General features: G+C 39.0%; 1 protein-coding gene across 8 annotated transcripts in view; it reads left to right on the top strand.

The window, feature by feature from the left end:
• LOC121594903 overlaps nt 1–3,125 on the top strand; it is a 58,166-nt gene extending 55,041 nt beyond the window's left edge. For all 8 annotated transcript variants that reach the window (XM_041918720.1, XM_041918721.1, XM_041918719.1 and 5 more), the window contains one exon: nt 32–3,125. In XM_041918720.1, the coding sequence (XP_041774654.1) occupies nt 32–132 (101 nt within the window). In that variant the 3' untranslated portion in view covers nt 133–3,125. The remainder of the gene's footprint in view (nt 1–31) is intronic.
• The last annotated feature ends 10,138 nt before the right edge of the window (nt 3,126–13,263 follow it).

The raw sequence follows: 13,263 nt of genomic DNA, 5'->3' as shown, positions 1-13,263 counted from the left end.
GCAGAAACTAAATCATTTATTTTACTTACAGATGCAAAACAACAACTTCTCATCGATGCATTAGCTGAAATAAAACGCAGCCTCGAAGACCAAAGTGTGGAGTTGCACGAGCTTAACAAATCAGAAAAATAAAACAACTGCAAGCGACATCTAGTGGTCAGTCACCGTATCTCTACGCTCCGTTTTACTGCGTCATCTAGCGAGCGTTATGTTGTACGAACTGTGTCTTCGCTAAACTGCTCGAACTAATACAAAATATACATACAATCGAGCAAAGTTCCGGTATGAGCGGCTCAGTGTCGTTTTTATTAATTCTTTAGTAACTTCGTTAGTAAGTAGAAAATTTTGGAATGTTTTGTAGTGAAACCCTAAATTGGCGAAATTTCGTTTCTATTAGATTGTAGCAAAAATCTACCATACTAAAACTTCAAAAGACTATTCTACTTTAGAATTACGATATCCATCCATCCATCCATTAGGTTGTAGCAGTGTTGTTTCAATGCGCCAATAAGTCAACCAACTCTACGCAGGAAACATAATCTCGACCTCTAGATATTATCCTTAGGATAAAAAGCCACCCTTATTCGACATTACCTTAGTAATTACCAACTACTAGTTATCTTACCTTACTACATTACATTTCAATGGTATCCTCGAAAATGACGATGCGATATTAGTTTATAGAAAAGTAGCATTTATTATTATGAATGCAATTAACACAGTTATCCAGTTAGATTCCAGGCGGGGTAAGTTATTTTTCATTGCTGTGGGTTATGTTGTTAAGATTAGAATAGTACATCAAACCACAATAACATTCCTGAGTGATTTTGTTATGTATAAGTAACTATTTTATTTTTTCATCTGTAAGTAATGCGTAGTGTTGAAAAGACATTCAAATGGATTTGTTTTACAAATTCTTTTGTTTTTTATTATCTTACCATTAAATTATGTTTACATATTTTCGATAAAATCCGACCTATAGTGAATATCTAGTTTTGTGATTTTAGATTTTATTACCATTTTTTAGATAACGAGTCAATGATTATTTAGCTCAATGAACCAATTGATTGTAGGTTCCATTTTGTTATCCATTCCATATTTAATCTAACACAAAAGGACCCCAAACTATGGCGCGAGACCCAAAAGCAGTCCTTTAGTTTGAAGCAACGCGGTCTGCGCTGTGGGGAGTTTGGAGACCCCTGATCGAAAAACAAGCATTCTATGTTAATACTTAATATTGTTTAGTGGTGTTGGTAGACATTTTAGAAATAATCTTCCTTTGACCAACGCTTTTTTCCTTTTGTCTTTTAATATTTCATCGTTTAGATAAAACTCTTTTAGAGTTTTAATTAAAGTAATTATAACACACATTTTGTCTGCATTCAAAATGAATTTACAAGTAACGTTGCCTTGTAATACAGACTTGTGCATTAGCTGCAATAACGTTGCAAAATTATTCTTTGTTTAAAATTTATTCTAACAATTTTTCTGATGCCATTAGCGATCATTCCAAAATAACTGCAACCCCAATTTGAAGGACCAAGCAATGCGAGCTTATGTGCTTATTTGCATAACCGGAAATGCCTTTCCATTACGCTGCTATTAATATCTAAAATCACAAAACTATTTATTGCTATATAAGTCATGCAAACAGTGCAAGATTTGATTAATAAAAGACATCGGACGTTCTTTACATAGTTGTATAAGTTTGTATAATACAGTATAATGCCATGGCATACAAATAATAACTATAGATTTCGTAACACTATTTATTACCAAAAATGAAATGGCATGTGACGAATCAATGATAAATTATGTGGTGCATTAGAACACAAAACTAGGAACAACCAGGGCATACGCAATTAAGCGCATTTATTCGTACTAATTAATTATACACTCGAGAACAAGCGTATTGTTATTACATTAATTGTATAAAATAAGCAAAAAACACTCACAACAACAACCAATCGAAAACGCTAGTGCTTTTCCAGGACTTCCCTTGCAGTCGTAACAAGTTAGCAACATTGAAGTGCGATACTAAAACCGAAACAAAAAACAAATGATGTCATCAAGCAAAAGCTACAAAATGATAGCTGTCCAATGAGGGGCTGCGAATCCTTACCAAAACTAATTAAATCCTGATACAAAAGCATAGTGTAATATGTTACTCATCCCCGATACAAAAAAATAAATGGGGCAATAAGGAAACAAATCACACAGACAAAGAAACTCCTAAAACCGCAACAATGAAACCTTAAAAGCTAACGTACATCGTTTACATTGTAACTGTACTCATTTCATGATCGTATACAATGGCGTTCGTGCGCTACATTACACAAATAAAGTCATCCACACCATGTATTTAATAAAAAAAAGACTATTCAACTACCCGAGAAACATTTAGTTTTACTAGCTGCTATACTCTGATGATGCCACACATTTTCTTTATTTCAGTATTATATATTTGAAAAGCTCAATAGTAATCGATAAACAAGTTTGCATTCTTCATTTTTTCTTACTAAAAACTATTTGAATTCAACATAAAATCAAACCTAGCTTGATGGCAAATTTTCCCGAAATAAAGCAATAGATGAGATTTTACAATTTTCCCCCAATCTCGTACATTTCTCCTCAGATTTGATCTTTAAGATATCGAAATCTTGTATCCCTCGCTTTGGACGTCTTGATTTTTTCCAGAATAATCTACAACTTCCCAAGAACACAATACCATTTTATATGTGACAAACTTATGCCTTACGACTCAATGATGTCACAAACGGATTCGGTGTTTGAAACCGGATTTCGCACATGATCACGAGCAGCCCATGGGCATTGCCAGTGCAGACAATTCCTTTTGTAACACAGTTTTATCAGCAGTGTAAATTCTACTTACAATAAGCAACTTTGGTAACATAAAAAATATATATGTTTAGTGCTAACAATTCTAATAGTAGACGCCTATTGAGCGTTTCTTGAACTCAGAATCTCAGGGAATGATAATTTTTGAGCAAATGTTAAATAAATAAAAACCTACGGTCACGACAACAAGACCTACGTGACGAGCCACTTTTACTAATACCATCATACAGGCAGTTTGTTAAAATATTATCAAATTTACAAAATGCAAATTGGATGCAATTTTATTTTGTTTCCTTTTTCATTCTGAACTGCAGTTTCTTTATATTAAATTTGATCTTTTCAAACGAAAATTCATTCGAATTCAATTTTAATTCAAGTTCAAAAATAAACAAATGTTTTATCTTTTACGATTGTTTTAAAACAGGATTGCTACACCAACTTCCATCGTCAACGATTTAAATAGTTGCTTGTAGCCTGACTATTGCTCTTTTGTTTATTGAATTCCATTCGACTAAAATAGATACTCCTGCAGGTGGTCGCATCATCGCGCAACTTTTCTCGAATCTTTATCAAAGCCGGTTAGACGGTAAAAATGGTCAACTCAACGAGAAGCTACTAAAAACAGGATTTGGCGAGTTTATCTTCTTGTGCTGTCTTTCTTGTTATGTATAGCGACAGTTCAGCAAACAGAAAATGTGTGATGGAACACGGGAGGTAAATAATAAGCTAATAATATGGTTATATTTTCCTTCACAATTTAAAACATAAAAATAAAAACCCATACAATTGATGCGATTTTTTTTTAATTTTATATTCTGAAGTACTCTTTGTATCTGGTAAAGTCCAATTTGTGCTAATACTTTCCACTTGTAAACAATATCAAGTAGGACTTTCCTTCACGGGTGGCAACATCATAGTCTGTTGCCATTCTCATCGAACAGCTGATTCCTGGTGGGTTACGGATTTTGTTATTTATTTGGAAAGCTTACATTGGTTGCCCTGAACAAAGGGTAGTCTTGCCAGCACAGCTCGTGCAGCCTTTCTATCGGTACGGCCCTCTCTAGTTGCCAACGGTTTATTGATAAGAAAAGCGAATAAGCGACTCACCCTAAATCCCCATGTCCAGCATGGTAACAGGTGTAAGGCAATCGCAAAACCCATAAAGCAACTGCACAGGGAAGAGTATCTGCATTCGCCGATTATCTCGCCTAACTGTCTACGCTACAAGCACATCTTTGTACTGGTTTCTTGTCATGTCATTCTGCCTAATCCCAAGCATTTATACATTTAAAAGATAATTATTAAATTATGCACGTGGCTTAGAGACCTTGGTTAACAAAAAAAACCACAATACTGAACGTTTTGCATCCCATAGCAATATCGAATAAACGAAATCATACGAAAGAACCCAGGTGCATCATGATTGCATGCATACACGTTGGATCCCGAATGGTGTGTGCCCCTTATCAATAATTCTCTCTAATCATGCAAACATTTTCCGGACTCGTGCACCAAACACGTTTATTGTACAAACCTTTATGATTGACATCGGCTGCTGTTTTGTCTAATCTAATGGTTTGTAATGATTGGTGTGTAATCAAATTACTAAATCAACTTACAATATATCCATTCAATACGTTTGATCCGCGCACTCTTGGGACACTTGAAACGATTATCGAACAAAATTGCGTAAGCTATATCTCACACTATTTTTCGTCAACATTATTGTGTTGACATAGAAATTGGAAAATGGAATAGCAAATAGACCACCACAACTTGACCATACCGTACTTATGCTATATTAGGACTTTACGGGGTAGATTTACCGGTTCTATGCGTATTTACCAATAGCTGGCTAATATGTGTTTCTGAACATCTCGCAAAGTTTGCCGTTTTAGTGGCTCTCCTCCATTGATCTTTGAAATACACGCGGACGAATTTTTTTCTTAGCATTTCCGCCCCACTCTATTTCGATACAGTTGACGATGCTAACTTGTAACCCAAAATAGATAAACCCTAGACGGAAGTGAAGTCACAGTCAACACGAACAAAATAAAGCACCGGTAGCAAAAACTATTAACCGGTAGCTTAAATTTGTATATGAAACTATTTTGAAACTAAGCGATAATTAATCTTAATCCATCACAAAAATAAACCTAATTAAGGGACAAGCTCTTTTCCAATTTCAATATCAATTTCAATAATTCAAGAGTTGCTTAGACATTGCTACAAACATTAACTGAATGAATCGAATTCTCGATATTTATTTCCAATCAATTTGAAAATGCACTTTGGAACGCCTTTAGAATATCTCGTACTATACTGATTTGTAAAAATGACAGACAACAAAACTGCTGAAATGATCATTCTGCTCATAACAGTTAACAAAGCATAAATGATCATTCTTCTCATAAATAGTTCTCGTAGACAAATCAAGCACAAGTCTCCGTGATATCTTCGAAGTAATCCCGAAACATGCGACAAACATCACGTATACCTTCGAAAGGACCTCGAATAATACCTTAAAGGCGTATGCTTGCTTTCAGGTGCTATAGTAAACCATCCGATCCACCTTGATCAGAAACTTCAAACAACTCTGAAGAAAACATGAAACATAACCTATACCTATGTTGAAGGGTGCTGCCGCTGGAAGTCCTTCGGTCAACACCGAATGTGAGATTAAAACCGGACCCAGCCCACTAGGCCAGTTGCTAAAAGCCCACCATCAACACCGATACATGAGATATGTGCACTGCATCGTTGAACCAGCCTCCGGTTTTTCATGCCAGATTGTAACAGTTTCGATAAAGCCGTAGTAATAGTGATGCATCGAGTGCCCGCTACTAGCCTCATTCGGAATTCGAAAAGCGCATTGTTGTTTTACAACGAATACATTCGGCTGGGTCTCATCATAGTGTCCCCCGCTGAAGCATTAGCAAAAAAGTATTGGGTACATTAGAAGATCATTAAATTTGATCATTCACGCTAGAAACGGCTTTGATCACGCGACCTTCTCATCGACCTGACAGCTAAACCTTTCACGCTTGCAAGCATTCCAATGGAAGCTAATTATCACGAGGCCAACCTGCTATGCAAGGGAGGGGAAATCATAGTCTAGAAATTCGGTGGCCAAATAACCGTTGCCCCAAACAGACTCTTTACGTCCAACCTTCGAATCCAAGTTCATTGTCGAGATGGTTGATTGCTTCTCTCTTTGTATAGTACGATACAAACGTTCATGTTGTTACAGCACTCCAAGAACTCGTCAGTACCATGTGCTACAATTGATTCAAGGTGATGACACTTATATTTTGCCTGAAAATCGGTATTGTTAAAATCGTTATAAAAACAGACAGTTGGTACAAAAATCGATCTTGCCTCAATGGACGATTCATTCCCGCAGCAGATTGTCTAGTCTAGTCAAACAACTTCCACCCTCAATACATAGATAGTCCCCCCCATTAGGCTATCTTGAATAAACTGCACCAGCCCATAAAACGACAGATGACGCACATCAATTGAGAGCCTGGGATGGCAACACTTAAACGCAACAGCGGATGATATTGCCAGTCGCATGTTCACTCTCAATGAATAATGCAAATTAATCAATTCTCAATGTTCGAGAAGATGCCCGTGCATGATCGCCGCTGTCTTTATCGTTTGGTAGATGCCAAAACCGGAAATACAACCATACATGGAATAGTTTCTTTTTCCACTTTTGACGCTCTCGGTATGCTCTGTGAATTTCCAAACAGAAAGCAGCATACCGACAACTTCACGTGAATATTAAATTGTCGCGCCGGCATTTTTTGGCCTCGATCCATATTCCTTCCAGGAAGCACTAGACAGATGACTGATTTACATCTAATACATTATTACATTAGTATTTGATGGCGACCTTGGAAAGCATTGTTCAATGTCCAATATTTGTAATAAGAACTCTATTACGTTAGATTAGACCTGTAATGTGATTGAACAGCGAACTTAAATTGTATTGCGGACGGGGGGGGGGGGGGGGGGGGGGTATGAGGTGATGCAAATGGTTCGGCAGACTTGGGGTCCCAACGTCCACCGTCCAGGGTTTCAGTGTCCCTTGTCGCTAATACCCTGTCAATACATACTAGATACTATAGACTACCGATCAACGGGGTACCCAAACCGACGCGGCCCAGGTGACCTAGTCCGCCCACCGTTTGATCTGCCACTGAGCAAGTGCTGAATATGATATTTTAACACTTCGACGACTGCGCACACCACGGTGGAGCGATCAAAAATATATTGGTTGACAATCGAACACACCAATATGGTGTGATGCAGTTATTCGCTTCGCGTAGGTTATTGTATTGTGCGTTTTTCATTATTTCACGGCATTCCTATAGTAAATGTACTTTTACAGCTAAATCCTGCCCAAATTACTCAGACCAGAATAGAAAAGGAGAACATCCTGACGAACCGCGCAGTTTTTACAACAATAGCTTCGGCGCCTGGCGAAGAAACGAGTGCGAATCGTGCGGCCGACAAAGTATTAATTAAATAACCACATCTATATTGAGTACAGGCATTCAAAGGCATCCTATAAATGCTACGAAACACGATAAGAACTGTTTGAACAGGTACGGCGCACGTCACAGACTTTCTCACTCAATTCTGTTTTACTATATCACCACTCTTTATCGAATCATAGATTACACTTGCGTTATGGATTCCTTACTCGAATAATGAAAAACACGCATCTGCGACTTCCCTGAACAATGATCTATCGATCACACCACTGGTCGTACGATTCGACAACCGTTGACCAATCGTAACTGGTCCCATACTGCGCAAAAGCTCGCCGCGTCTTCACTTTCGTTTCATCACACCATATCAGTGTGCGTTGACCGCGATGATTTTGTAACGAAAGCACCCTTTCAAAAACGCTAAGCTCGTCAGCAAACAACCTTGACCGATCGTGCGGCGGTGGATGCTTTTGCTTTAGACCTCAGCTCAGCCGACACGCCCTAAAACATACGCATTACAGCAAACTGGTCTTCCAGCAACAACAAAAGCTCGTGTGTGAGCGTTATCTCTGATATAGTGTATTCCAGTTGCGTATGCGATGTGTCACCGTAAGTTACTTGCACATTGCATTGCTAATGGGAATGCACATACAGATTTATCGCAAACAATTCGCCGAATACGAAGGATGCGAATGATGCAACAAAAGATTAATAAAACCATTGCCGAAAACTTATTCGAGAAATGATTGAATGTTCATTTACAGTTTTAGCAAAAAAAAATGAACCAAACAATATTATTACAGTTTTTATTTTTATTGTTTCATTCATCAGGTTTGAGATCTACATCAAAACTTAAAATTAATACATGCAGAGTCGATTAATCAAAAATAGGACAGAACGTGAAAGACATTTGATTGCAGTAGTCAAGAAAGAAGTTCATAAATAGCAAAGATAAAATTATGCAACGGTATATGATACAATTCTTAAATGTAAATGATCATCTACGATAGGTGATGTACAGTATGATAGTATTCTGGATACCGCGTACCTGTCAATTTACATTATGCTGTGAAACATGGCAATACGCCTCAACTGTTTTACTTACTCACCTTCTTGCAGCTGATCAAATACTATGACCCACGATCATTTACAGTGCGTTGCTAAATGATTTGTCATAAAGGATAAAGCGCAAAAAAGCCCACGGGTTTTCAATCTTCCGCTTAGGAGCAACTTTCGCGATCTGAAGCAAAATTTACCAGTCTTTGACGTCATCTCTTTAGCATCATCTGGACACACATCACAATTACTCTTCAGGCGATCTTCAAACGATCCTGCAAGCTATGGCACGCTACTTCCAAGAGCCGGTACAAGTGCATACAACTTCTCACCACAAAATATACCTCATTATTTCTCTATACAATCCGCTGATGGGAGTCAATTGTGCTGTTAGTAATTATCCATGACTAAATGATTTAGCAGTGGTCGGTTTGGACGAGCTTAATAAAAATATCAACACCAAAATCGATTGCTTGAATACTCTCGTAATTTTTTGTTCTAATTTATAGCTGTGGAAACAAAAACAATCTATTGACGTCAAATGACACTCCTGGCCATTGCTAGATTTCAGCATTAAGTACCTCTTTATAAGATTAACTTAAATCTGTAGATCGTTCCAGTGTGCGGTCAAATTGAAACAATGGTCCCAGACATCTGAAATTGCTAAGGTGATTGTGTGCCACGAACGACATCCGACATCGACAATTAAAGATTACTTATCACGCAGCACTCAAACTTTTAAGTCTCGCTTAAATATAGACCAACATCTATCTTCGCCAGGTGTTCATAAATTCCTTGACATCATTAATTGCACTGTTACCACTGTCCGTTGATATTTCTACGTATGCCAGACGATCCAATACATAAGCCAGAAGCTTTAATCTGATGCAATCTAACCGATCGATTGCGATGAGGCCATCAATCTTGAGCGTGCAACTTTCGCGAAACACACCATCTCAGCGATGCCCCGCACGCGTTTGACGACCATTAACCTCTTTGTTGACAGGCTGGGCTCACGTGGGGTCGAATTGTTGAAGATCGCAACTAAACAAAATAAACATCCGACTTAACAACGCAACGAAAACAAACGATGAAGGAAATGTTACTAACGCATACGAAAACGGAGGCCTCGTTCCCGACCCAGCCTACGTGGGCTCTGTGTTCTTATCTTGACTAGTCTTCCGATAGTTAAAAGCCAAGCAAACCGGGTCACCAGAAATTGCACATTGTCAGGCAAACAAACAACACAAAGCCCCCCTGCGAACATGAACGCTGATTAGCTCACCAGCACGTACCTTGCATCCTGCGAACCACGCTGACCTTCTCAGCTCCCTTCCCGATCTTTGAAGTTGAACGAATAACACACCCCCAAACAACACACACACATCTACACTGCGGTACAGCAAACAAATATACGAGAAATCAAAAGTCATCATCGCATGGCATCTCTTTGATGACGAAATGGCGCAAAGTCTCTGCTTGCCCACGGCAACGGTAAACCACGAAATTATCACGCTATGACGACCAGTGTGACGTTTTCCCATCCGACGATTGATTAGACTGGGAATAAATATTATTATTGGTATTCTTCCTACACAATTACATGTGCTGCTTGTTTCCATGCCTTCCATCTTCCATGTTGTACATTTACAATCGACGGTTGCATACATCGGTGAGCTTTATGCAACTTTTCCAACGTTTTATTTACCAAGGGTTTATTTACCAATTTGTTGATGCCTTCTACTAATTCACAAACATGAATCTAATCCATTAAAAATAATAACATGAAATTCTATAATTGTACCTTTGATTATCTTACTTACTTTACTTAAAATTTTATTTTCTATGCCGCGAAGCGAACACAACCTTTTAGCTACAAACTAACTAAACGCCCATGTGTAATTAGGAGGTCTATCTTTTTGTGCCCCTTTTTAATATACCCGATTGACCTTCCATGATCAGCACTTGCACTTAAAACATTAACGTCACACAAGCTTTTATCTGCCCATCGTTCAAGATAAAGAAATTAACACTAATTCATGGACCTGCGTGCGGCTGACCTTCCACAGGGCAACTAACATTGTACAATTACCTCAATATGAAAGGACAAAAACTGAGCAAATTTAAATTAAAACAAGCTCTAATTGATGTCACACGGCATTCTATGAGTCTTTGCCATCAACGGAGATGGTTTTTGCGAAAAACAGTGTCGTGTGGGCCACTCAGTGTTTATACTTCCTGGATTTTTAAAAAATAAAAATACAAGCGTCATGCTCGTGAAATCTTTTCCTATCATGGTCCCTAAATTCACGACGTAAGAACGCAAATTGAAGCTAAAACGTACCAACACTAAAGTGCGCCATTATACGATCATTTCTATCAAAACAAAAACAACATTCTAAATTTCTTTTTGTGCGTCATGTATTTACCATTCATCGTCGGAAAACCCGTCCAACTTTTGATCGTAACAACTAACCACCACGCAAAACATGAGTGTGCCAAAACTAACAACATACCGTTGACGATCCCTCTGCAATGTTTTCGTTCGTTTGGAGCAATGTCTTATGCGCGATTGTTCAGACATAAAATGACGTCACAGTGAACGAGATTCGTGCCTTGGGAAAGCCCGTCTCCGACAGAAAAACAATGCAAGCCATCAAATCGACGCGGAAAGGCGATGAAGTATCTATCTATCGGCGCGGTCCAAGGACGCCCAGAAAAACAACGCCACGAAATCACACTCCGCTGACAGTGGATGAATGTATTCGTGTGCGATCGCGAACGCTCATCGACTGCTGTAAATACACGCCGCAGCCAATCCGCATGCAATCCGATTCACGATGATGGTGGAAGCTTCTCGAATGCGTATCGGGCCAAATGGCCTGCAGACAAAAGCTTTGCGCTTATTTGGCGAAAGCAATAGATGCTGAACTTTGGACTGGAGTATTTGAGCAATGTGCCAAAGCAAATGCTGAAGATTCCCCACTGTGCTAAGATAGCATTGAAACACACATTTCTAGATTCTTTTTAGGGGATTTAGGGGATGAGGGAGAGGGGGAAAGCGAATCTTATTCGAAAACATTCAAAAGCGAATAACAAATTAGCAAGCGATCATTCGATCCCTATACACGAAAAAAAATAATTTGCATTGATACGCTAAAACCAGTAAACGATACTAAGATAGTAAAGCTCAGCGATACCGAATACTCGGAAATGAAACAGGTCCCATTAAAGCTCAAACTGGACATTAATACTCCCTTCTTATCATACTTGTTTATTCTTCACATTATAGAAATCACAATCAGTTTTCCATCCTTCTATTCAACTGCAAAATCAAAGTAAATTACAGCTTAAAACCATCCACGCTTTGCGGAAGTACGATGCGTCTACGGAGACCTTCATCTCTGCCCAAAATTGTTCTTGGGTCAACGATCGAAATGAAGATCAAGTCAAGATCACCTGACTTCGTCAGTTTATTTGATATACCAAGCAAATTGAGCAATGTCCCCTGGAAGCTGCAACGTATCTACATCAACCAGGCAAGTATGCCGGATAACCGATCATTCAGATTCACAACATAAACATACCGTTCTGTTGTTCCGAGTCCGGAAGTGATAAACCGCTACGTAGCATCTCAAAGCGAACTCGAACCGGTATGGTCTAGAGATTACTTCCGCATTTGAAGTCCATAGATTCAGTTAAACTGGCAGTTGTATCTTTTATGTATATGGGTAAGGTATGTCACCAAAACCCGCTGCCACCGGCACACCAGTAAAAGGACAAAGACAACTCAACGATTTGCCACTTGAAGCAGGCACGCAAGATCACACCGTAAAATCGCGCGTTATTTTGTACTCTTGCTAAACTTCTCCGCACTCTAAATATGCTACCAATTTCTGTGCTACAACTATTGTGTACGTCAGTAGATACCCTTATTAGGGTTCAAGTTTTAACATTCCACAAAATAACTCTTGAGTGGGTCTTCGAGCCCACAACCAACCCGAAGAAAGCCATTTTGAACGGATTTGCGCAATAATACAAGTTGGCTTCAGATTTTCTGCAACTGACCTCCATCCGGAGAAGCGTCAAGAGAGAGCCAGAGAGAGAGAGAGAGAGAGAGAGAGAGAGAGAGAGAGAGAGAGAGAGAGAGAGATAGAAAGAGAAACAGATAGCGAAACGGAGGAAAATCTTCGAGGTCTACAATCTCAAGGCTTTCTTAACCATCTTTCAGTGGAATACCCGTGAGGTAAGTACTTCACTTCAATTACGCTACACCATGGGACCGTTTGCGTCAGCCAAAATTACCCATCACCGTCTCTAGACCTGAGCGAGCTAAAATAAACCCCGCATGAACGCGCAAAAAACCGCACCACGAGCCACTTACCCTCAATATCCCACCCTCGCGTAATTCCTGTCGATTCAGCGATCATCCCCAGTAGCTACATGGACGAATCTACGGATTGGATCTAATATCCCTAAAAGAGTTGATGCCAAATCACGCTGACAACTAATAGAAAAAAATGTACCCCACGTCTAATTTACGCTCAATTCTCCACAATGAAAAACTATGCATTCCAAACACGTCTTACTGTGCTGTGTCGTTTGCTCTACGTTCTAGCCAGTGACGTGTCCGTGCGTAATATTGATCGTGCTGTAAAATAACACGTACAACAAACTACACATCGGGATCTGTTCATTGTCAAGAATAATAACATTTGCAATTAATCGGAACAATTATTTTAAAGTGTAAACCACTCCATAAAAACTTAAAAAGAAGCGGCTTCACAGAAGATGCCAACAAATTCGCCACCACACCTCTGAGGTGCGCCCGTTGACGTAGGCAAAAGCA

The sequence above is a fragment of the Anopheles merus genome, chromosome 2L (genome assembly GCF_017562075.2).
Source record: "Anopheles merus strain MAF chromosome 2L, AmerM5.1, whole genome shotgun sequence".
NCBI classification, from domain to species: domain Eukaryota; kingdom Metazoa; phylum Arthropoda; class Insecta; order Diptera; family Culicidae; genus Anopheles; species Anopheles merus.
This window is presented reverse-complemented; position numbering and strand designations above follow the sequence as displayed.